Here is a 9795-nt window from a genome sequence, read left to right on the forward strand (position 1 = left end):
CCGAACCAGGCCACGATGCAATCAGTCAGTATGCTCTCTACCGTATGTCAGTATGCTCTCTACCGTATGTCGGTATGCTCTCTACCGTATGTCAGTATGCTCTCTACCGTATGCCTGCACATGTTCAAGAGAGTATCCAGTGACGTACTGAATCTCCTCAAACTTCTAGGGAAATAGAGGCATTGATAAGCTTTCTTTTTGATTGCATCAATGTTCTGAGTCCAGGACCGATCTTGAGAGATATGTATGTTCAGGAATTTGAAGTTGTTGACACTCTCCATGACTTTCTCGTCGATGAAGACAGTTTGTGGATCTTTGACATTCCTGTTCTAAAATCAATAATCAGTTCCTTGGTTTTACTGACGTTGAGAGCAAGGTGGTTGTTTTGGCACAATTTGGTCAATCGATCGATCGCCTATACTCTGACTCGTCTAATTCATCCAACAAGTGGTGTCATCATTGAATTTTAAGATAAAGTTGGGACTGTCCGGCTACATGGACATGAGTATAGAATGAGTAGAGCAGGGGGCTGAGCACACAGCCTGAAGGTGCTCCTGTGCTGATGCTTATTGAGGAGAAGTGTTGCTGCCAATTCGTACAGTTTGCGGTCTGTTGATGAAGTCAGGATCTAGGTGCAGAGGGATGTCATGTTCTGTGAGTTAGGTAACCTGTTTGAAGGAGATGATGGGGTTGAACGTTGAGCTGTAGTCTATGAACAACAGCCTGACGCATGTGTTTTTATTGTCCCAAGTGGTCCAGTGGAGAGCCAGTGAGAACGCATCCTCCGTTGACTTGGTATGGTGGTAGGCAAATTGTAGTTCGTCGAGGTTCTTGTTGCGGTAGGAGTTAAAATGTGCCATATCCAACCTCCCAAAGTGGATGTTAGTTCCACTGGTCAGCAGTCATTGAGTGCTGTTGAAAAGCATAGACCTCAGTAATGAGAGGTTGAAGATATCTGCAAAAACTCCAGCCAATTAGTACCACCCTGGTTAACAAAATTATTAGTTGCAATGCAACAAATTACAAATTAGTCTCAATTCCTGAATTCTTCTGTCACAATTCTCTCTGAATGTGACTTTGGGAAAAGTTTCAATGCATTGAGCTTTGATAGGTTTTAGTCAGAGAGTAAGTCAGAGAAATAATTTAAGATATGATATCTTTATATAGTGCAGATTCATCTACCACAGTGGATGTTGCTGCTGTTACTACATTGGCAATTGTTTAAAAGGTGATATTCTAATAACTGCTCTTTTAATTTGTTTTATTACTCACCCATTCAAAATTAACACTAATATTTCTCCTCCATTTAATATTTGGAAATGAAATATAATTTTGAAAATCCTAAGGTGACCTTTCATGCTCTTTGAGTAACATACTTTACTCTTTCTCTGTATATAAATATTACTGTTTAATGAGAACAGGTATGGTATGTGCAGCTGTTAACTGGTGCAAATTGTGTGTCTTGATGGTAACTGTTATGGAAAAATACCTAACATTTCAAGTATTTGCAACAAGGTTTGTAACTGAACTTTAGTAATTAAGTTTTCTTAAACTGACTGAAGATGTTTAAATAGATTAAATACATCCTCGCTTTGTACCATTTGCTCTACAGGAAGTGATTATTTGAGACTAATTCTTTGTAATTGCCTTTAAATGACAATGGACAATCAGTTCACATCTGATTACAGCTTTTCACCTGCTTGTATTTACACCAAAAAATTACGCAGTATTTAACTGGAGTCGCAAGAAACTGCAGCTGTTGGAATTTTGAACAAAAAACAAAGTTACCGCCAAACTCCCCACCACCCCAGTCACCTTGCTCCTCACCTAGTTTTTTTAGTTTAGTTTAGAGACACAGTGCGGAAACAGGCCCTTTGGCCCACAGAGTCCACCTTACGCTCTTCTCACATCCCCCAGTCCTATTTCCTATTTATCCCCACTTGTTCCTCCATGCTGTCTCCTACCATTATCCATCTGTCTGTTACATTTAGTTCCTCCTCTTTTGTTGTCTGATATATTTTTGTATCCTTTTCACCTCTAACCTTTGTCACTTAGTTCATGTATCTGCCTTTAACACCCTCCCCCCCCCCCCCACACCCCTTGTATCCACCTCTTTTTTCCACCATCCCACCTCCCATTCTACCTATTCTGAAGAAGGGTCCCACCAAGCCTGTCTACATCCACAGATGCTGCCTGATCGACTGTCCTCCAACACATAGTACTATATTTAACATTGCTTTGTGATTCCATGGAGTTGCTTTGTCGTTATGCTCCCAGTGCAATATTTCTATCAAATCAGGGGGATATAATATCCGCTTTCAATGAACATTATCCTGCCAATTTCATTTAACGTTAGTGAAATATTAGCTATTTTATTAATATTAAAAGCTATAAAGCCTTCAAGAAATCTTCTAAGGCTGGAATTATAAAAGTGAATGGTGCATGTTTTTTCTTCTATGGAGTTCATTTATATTTAATGAATAAGAATGAACAAGTTTATTGGCCAAGTATTCACATACAAGGAATCTGCCTTGGTGCTCCGCCCGCAAGGGACAACATGACATAGTGTCAGTAAGGAATGACACATAAACACAAACATTGAGGTTTAGTTATTGGGCAATAACATTGTTATATGTCAGTAGCGGTTTGATGAACATATGTTTAATGCCCAGTGATTGAATGGGAAATTTGATCATTGAAAAGGGGTATATTTGAAATGTATTAAAAGTTTTGCAACCTCGGGGTGGCACAGCAGTAGAGTTGCTACCTTACAGCGCCAGAGACCCGCATTTGATCCTGATCTTGAGTGCTGTTTGTATGTTTTCCCCGCGACCTGCGTGGGTTTTCTCCGGGTGCTCCAGTTTCCTCCCACACTCCAAAGACGTATAGGTTTGTAGGTTAATTGGCTTTGGTAAAATTGTAAATTGTCCCTAGTGTGTATAGGATAGTGTTAGTGTACAGGGTGATCGCCGGTCGGTGTGGACTCGGTGGGCCAAAGGGCCTGTTTCCGCACTGTGTCTCTAAACTAAATGAAAAAAACTAGACACTCTAATCCAAGTGTTTCATTGAAATCTTTTTGACGTGCTAATGTGCCAAAAAATTACAATTCGGTGATTAAGACTTGCTAATGATTGAGAGTTTTCTCCTCTTGATGAGGGGCAGAGCACATATAATCAGTCAACTGCAACTGTTATTCCCAATGACATTGTTTTCATTCACTGGTGTTATTGGAGATGAAGGGAAGTTGGGCAACATTGGCATTTATAAGAACAGAAAATGCTGTGTACACACTGCAAGTCAGACGTTAGACATAATGCTGGAGTAACTCAGCGGGGCAGGCAGCATCTCTGGAGAGAAGGAATGGGTGACGTTTCGGGTCGAGACACTTCTTCAGACTCAGTAAGTCAGACAGCACCTGTGACGAGAGGCAGAGTTGATGTTTTAGCTCATAAACCCTTTATCCGAACTGATAATCTGAGAATAAATGCTGAATATATATTTGGTAACTTTCAGGTCTTGCACGAAATCTGATCAAAGCCTTGAAGATGTTGAATGAATACTTGAATTCTCCATTGCCTGAAGAGATTGATGCTGACAGTGTTGATGAAGTGACTGTGTCTCGACGCAAATTCCTTGATGGTGATGAACTAACATTGGCTGATTGTAATCTTCTACCCAAGCTGCATATCATGAAGGTAACCAACATCCACCCATCCTTTATTGTATATATTTTTGAGTGCCAAAGAAGATGAGAGAGGTTTCCATTTATTCTGCTCATAATTGCCTTGCGTTTTTAACCCAAGGATTCCAAGTGGGATGGACATTGTGGGGATTTTGAGGCCAAAGGCAGTTATGGTGCTGATTGACCAGTGGGCCTTCTCTATATCATTAGAGTAGATTAGATTTATGCATTCATCAGTTGGGGGGAATATACCAAGCTAGTTACTTGGTATATGATGAAAGCATGGTTCCAAACAGCATTATCTTGCATCAAATCTGAAGAAGGGTCTCGACCCGAAACATCACCCAATCCTTCCCTCCAGAGATGCTGCCAGTTATTTACTCCAGCTTTTTGTGTCCATCTAAAGTTTCACTTACTGGATGTCAGTGATCAGAAAATCCCATTTTCTACTTGACTGGATATTTTCTAAACCACGGTTTTCCAGCCTTTAGAGAAAGTCATGATGACAGCGGGCTGCAGGGACCAGCAATTTCTTTCACCAGAAATTTTATGGAGCTTTGCATTTTGTTGAGATCATAAACTAAAAGTATAAATTTTGTAATTGTGGGAAGTATATTTAACCTGACTAAATATCAAGCACAATAATTTTTATAGTGTATATAGGTGGATGGAGGGAATTTAACTTTGGCTGGTTGGAAGATGGGAAGAGAACACAATCAAGGAAGGTTGTTGTTAGACTTTTTTCTCAAAGCGGGGTGCACAGGTACCTTTCGACCAACATGGATTTTAAATTAAATGCTTTGCTTCTATTGCTTTTCAGGTTGTGGCAAAGAAATATCGAAACTTTGAGATCCCGAAGGAAATGGTTGGAGTCTGGCGATACCTGAATATTGCCTATGCTAGGGATGAGTTCACCAACACATGCGCTGCAGACAGTGAAATTGAAGCTGCTTATGCAGATGTGGCAAGACGGCTTTCAAAATCGTAAATCAGTGAGGAGTCATTGCAAATCGACACTAATGACCCAAGACTCTTTTTATTTGCCTTGCTTTTTAAACCTATAGCATTTCAGCTGTGTTCATTTTAGTTGGTTTTATGCTTGTAAATAAGAAATGCATCTGATTATTATGGATATTTTTTCCCTGTATTAATCAAAGCCCAATGTTTTTTTTGTTTTGTTTGGAGCATATTGCTTTTCATTAGAATTGTATGTGACCTAATAAGAACTTCAAATTAGTGGATTTGTTCCAAAACTAGAATCGTCTTTCTTTTGGGATTTCACAAGTGCTGCAAGTTGTATCAATATTCCCAGCCACAGTGATTCCATTTCATTTCCCTCCAACACAAGGATTATTGAGTTTGAACCATAAAACTCAGCTTGTTGGTCATTTGTGAAGGCTGGTTGAGGAACTGAATTAGGATTCACAGGGGACTGTCTTTCCTCAGTTGCCCATACTAATCTCAAGCAGTTCAACTTCAAGCTAGCAGTGTTAAAGTTCAATTACTTTGCGCCCAACTGATTGTAACTTTCTTTTGTGATAGCCTAGACGTCAATCAGAATACCATAAATTCTTGCATTGTAGTACTTTAATTGTATCTGAGAGCCAATCAATCTCAAATCAGATATGAACACACAAGAAGAGATTCTTGAACACCAAACTAATCAGTTATACTTTTGTACGCAGTTACTGTTTCATAAAGGGTGGTATACTTGATCTACATTGTCAATAATATTATAGGATGATGGTTTCTCGTATAAAGGTGTCTCATTGACTTTTATTTTTGTTCTTTGTTTTGTTATTTTTTTATCTTTTGACTTTTAACCATGTAGTTAAAATAAAACGAGGACTGACTTTACTTCAAATAAAGTAAACTCATGAACTCACAGAACCCCTTTATTAACAAAAGTTGATTTTCAGACAATGTCCAAGGAAAGTGTTTTGCAAAGGAAAAATAATACTTTGCATAATTTATTTTAAGAATTTGAGATCCTGTGAAAATAATTTGAATGAGAAATGTTTTGCAGGTAAAATTATGCAGAACTGTGATCTAAATTTATGAATTCTCATTGTGTATAGTATTAATATTTAATGTGATTTACTGTGTGACATTTTTGTCCATAATTTTACTGGAGGAGCAGAAAAACAGCTGTAATCCACAGCAGGCATCATCCCCAATTGTTCTTATCATTGACTGTCAGTTGCATCACAACCCCTTATGACATTGAAAGGGTTGCACTGAAATGTGCAAATACTAAATTTCAAAAGTGTGGCAGGTTATCTTATCACATTTATCAGGAGGGATTCAAGCAGCTGGTTCGAATTGATTTTAAAATATGAAGTTATAGTAAGCAAATTAAAAGTTAACACAATATAGATACTATAATGTATCACTGCACTACAGTACTTTAGGTAATGGAAATATGCCCCAAAGGAACTCGCAAATCGCTACCAAATAAAATTGAGAAGAGGAATAAAAATTCACACTAGCAGAATTTATGTGAGGGGAAAAAAAACTAAAGAAACAACAATTTTCATTAAGGATCTGTTATGGAAATTTGCAATATAGCTAGTTTTCTGGGGGGATACTGCAAATCTGTTGAATGAAATGATGCATCTTGTTCATAAGAAAGGTAAAACACAAATGGTTAAATTGCGCCCTCTGGTGTTGCTTCTGAAAATTGACAAAAGGTTTTGTGTAATATAGAAACATAGAAAATAGTTGCAGTAGTAGGCCATTCGGCCCTTCAAGCCTACACCGTCATTCAATATGATCATGGCTGATCATCCAAACACAGTAACCGTTCCTGCTTTCTCCCCATATCCCTTGAATATTGAATCAAATGGTGCTTGTTAATTTAACTTCCCTTTGATTGTTTACATTCTTTTAACCTTACCAGGATGAAGTATTGAAATTGTGAGCTGCATAGAAAGGGAAAATGTATCTAACTCCTGGTAAGCTGGCCAAGCGACACTTTTTTCACATTAAGCGTAAATTAGTGAATTCGCTGTCACGATGGGTACCAAGAGTCAGCAAGCAGAGAGTTTAGATTTTGATTCGCTTTACCCCCCCCCCCCCCCACACACACACATGGGGACAGTGATGGTTAATGAGTTGGAAGCTGTTATCAAGAGTCATCCAGTGGCCCATTTTTGGTTAGTTCAATAGATGGGGATAATGAAGATTAGCACAAGTATACTTTGCCCCTTGCAAATTCTTCCTGATATTAGCAGAGTACAGAATTTGGTATAATGTAGGGAGGGAATTAAACTCTATTTTACTGTGAGTTGTCAAATATACAAATATTGTACCAGCCATTTTATTTTTGCAGTATTTTAATTGCTTCCTGAAAGAACTAAGTTAGGCATGAGACACGATTAATCAGCTCAAGTTAAACATTTCTTTCGTTTTTGAAACATGCATGTTAATTTTTCTATTATTTAATAAATTTGTTTTATTTCCATAAATTAGTAGGTGAATTCCTCTGAGAACTAATTTCATTAATCACTCAGTGTTGTATTTTTGCTAGACACTTTTAGAGAAAAATGTTTTTTTCAGGTAATATTGAGCTGTCACCAAATAAATGTTAGAGGGAACTATTGGGAGGTTTTCCTGTTTGCATTAGCTGGGATTCTTGTGTTATTTGGGAATACACAGAAGGGTAACAGTAAGAAAGACTGGTGCGAGGCACCAAATACAAGGCTGGAATTTCATAAATCAAATTCCTTCCTGAATCGTCCTCCCCCCACAAAGATTTCTGCCTGCAAAATCAGCCGAATGACTTGAGGCCATCTCCCTTGTAAACCTGCAGGATGCTTCCTTCCCAGGGATATAGCAAGTTAGCAACACCATTAAAAGTGTTTGAAGTGAGCATTTCATTATATTACTTTGGGTGGCCTCAACCTCTATGTTAACAGCTACTGAAACAAGAGGGAATGCTGCTCATGTATAATCAAAACTGGCAATATCATTACAGATCTTAGAAATAAATACAAATCTATTTAATATTATCTCATTGTTCAGTAACCCAACAATGAAGTGTATAACAAGAAACAAATCTATCTTTCACTTTCATGTACATACAGCACCGTCTATTTGTAGGCAGGTGTTGTAAACATTGAAAACTTAACGATCCACTGTTTTTGTCATAACACCAACTGGAGAGCAGACAACCCTGGTGATGGGAAATGTCATTTATTTGACTGCCATCTTTCGTTGATAATTAATGTAGTTTCAGCAGGTTGATTGCCAAGACTGAGAACTGATTGTGAGTATTTCTCTTTGAAGGGTAAAGAAAGAATTGGGAGATTTTAAAATTGTGAACGGTCTTGGTGAAGGAAAAGGAGTTTCCTCTGGTTGGGGAGTTGGCCAAGATCATTAGGTTAAAAATTGCTACCAAGAAAGTGAGTAGAAAAATTAGGAGAAATGTCTGAACAATGGGAATTGTTCAGGATGTGAATGTTTGCCGCAGAAAGCAATTGTAAATATTGTAAGGTCCAAAATGGAGAAGTAGGATTAATGGGGTGCGAGTGGGGAACAAGATCAGTTTTGGGGTTATTCAAGTAAAGACTATAAGGGATTCATTGGTTGCCTGTTATAGTAAATTTATATGGTTCATCAATTTGTCAGCTGTAAAAGGTTTACCTGTCCCTGTCACTGCTTTATGTCCTGTGCAACTCACATGTGAAGCACAAACTATAGGTTTATCTTTACAGTGTATTGACACTAAAAACAAACAGTTTAGTTTTAGAATAAAAATCAGAAATGGCCACTCAAATTTAGTTAGCTACAAAACTGATGAAGTGAAACTTCGCATTGGGGGCTAAGTGTGTAAACTCATTTTAATTTACTTAGAGTTAAGTGATGCAATCATAGACATGATGAAGGCCTTTTTCATTTCTCGTTGATTACATAATTAGTACTTTTCATATCTGGAAATTTTAAGTGATTATAAATTATGACTTGTCATTTTACAGCAGAACACAGACTATCAAAAGTTTCCCATTGTTAGTTTGAGATGTGTACAAGTGTTTTATGTACAAGTGTATGGCTTTGTAGGCTGTTTGAGAATCTGAACACCGAATGTACAATGACGAAACCACTGGATAAAACTAGATGCTGAAGTGATTTAATTTTTTGCTCTGATTATTTGCACTGGTTAGATAATTGTGCCGCAGTCTTGACTGGCAGCTGCTAAAGAAATAAAATTGTATATTTTCACATTTAATTGAAATTGTTGTCTTTGTAATTAACACATTACCACACATTAGAATGTCTTTTCACTGACTGCTATTAAATCCTCAACCCTAATAGTGCAACACTGCTGCATGTGTACAATCTTGCCCATTCTCAATGTATGTCCATAACTGGAGCACTGATTATTACCTCTGCATCTTCTGTCACCTCTGATTATTAAACATGAGACAACTAGGTACATTTGGGATGATTTGGAGGTGATTCGAGGTGTTTCTCCTGAGTAGTCATTGTAAGGAGTAGGTAGACCAAGGTTCATGTAGAAAACATAGCTGTAATATATTTAACTTTATGTCATTTAATGCACATACTGTCCTGTTGCTGACAGTCTGTTAAACTGTTAACAAGCTTGGAGATGAAGCGCACAGGTTTTGAACCACACTAGGTGCAACATGTGTTGCATTCAGATCAAGTGTTTTGCAGTCCCACCACATCCAGTTGTAAATGGTGGTAGAGAGTTAAGTAGCCAACAGTAAAAGGAAAAGGCTCCCAGAACAGCCCCTTCCTCAAACATATCAGGATCTGCCATGTAAGTGCTATAAACAATACTGCAGCATTTACAATAATGTTGAGCTGGAAGTAACAAAAGCTGTTTAGTTTATTGTGATCCTGGACTGACTCTGGACTCTGGTCCTGTCCACGGGGGAGAAATGGAGGAGGACTGGCCAAATTTTGTGCCTTCCACCACAGTGATGAATGCTGTGGTGGATGTTTGTGTTACATTTTTTATTGTGGTTGTGTGTTCTTTATTATTGTATCGCTGCTGACAACCCAAATTCCACCGACCCTGGTTGTGTGGCAAATAAATTCTATCTTATCTATCTTATCTTATAGCGAGGTACAGTGAAAAACGTTTATTG

The 9795-nt window shown here is 38.0% G+C and overlaps 1 protein-coding gene across 2 annotated transcripts in view; it reads left to right on the top strand.

The window, feature by feature from the left end:
- Positions 1 to 8909, top strand: part of clic5 (chloride intracellular channel 5) — a 117129-nt gene extending 108220 nt beyond the window's left edge. For both annotated transcript variants that reach the window (XM_033021330.1, XM_033021331.1), the window contains exons 5-6: positions 3514 to 3695; positions 4503 to 8909. In XM_033021330.1, the coding sequence (XP_032877221.1) occupies positions 3514 to 3695; positions 4503 to 4670 (350 nt within the window). In that variant the 3' untranslated portion in view covers positions 4671 to 8909. The remainder of the gene's footprint in view (positions 1 to 3513; positions 3696 to 4502) is intronic.
- Positions 8910 to 9795: the final 886 nt, after the last annotated feature.

The sequence above is a fragment of the Amblyraja radiata genome, chromosome 5 (genome assembly GCF_010909765.2).
Source record: "Amblyraja radiata isolate CabotCenter1 chromosome 5, sAmbRad1.1.pri, whole genome shotgun sequence".
NCBI classification, from domain to species: domain Eukaryota; kingdom Metazoa; phylum Chordata; class Chondrichthyes; order Rajiformes; family Rajidae; genus Amblyraja; species Amblyraja radiata.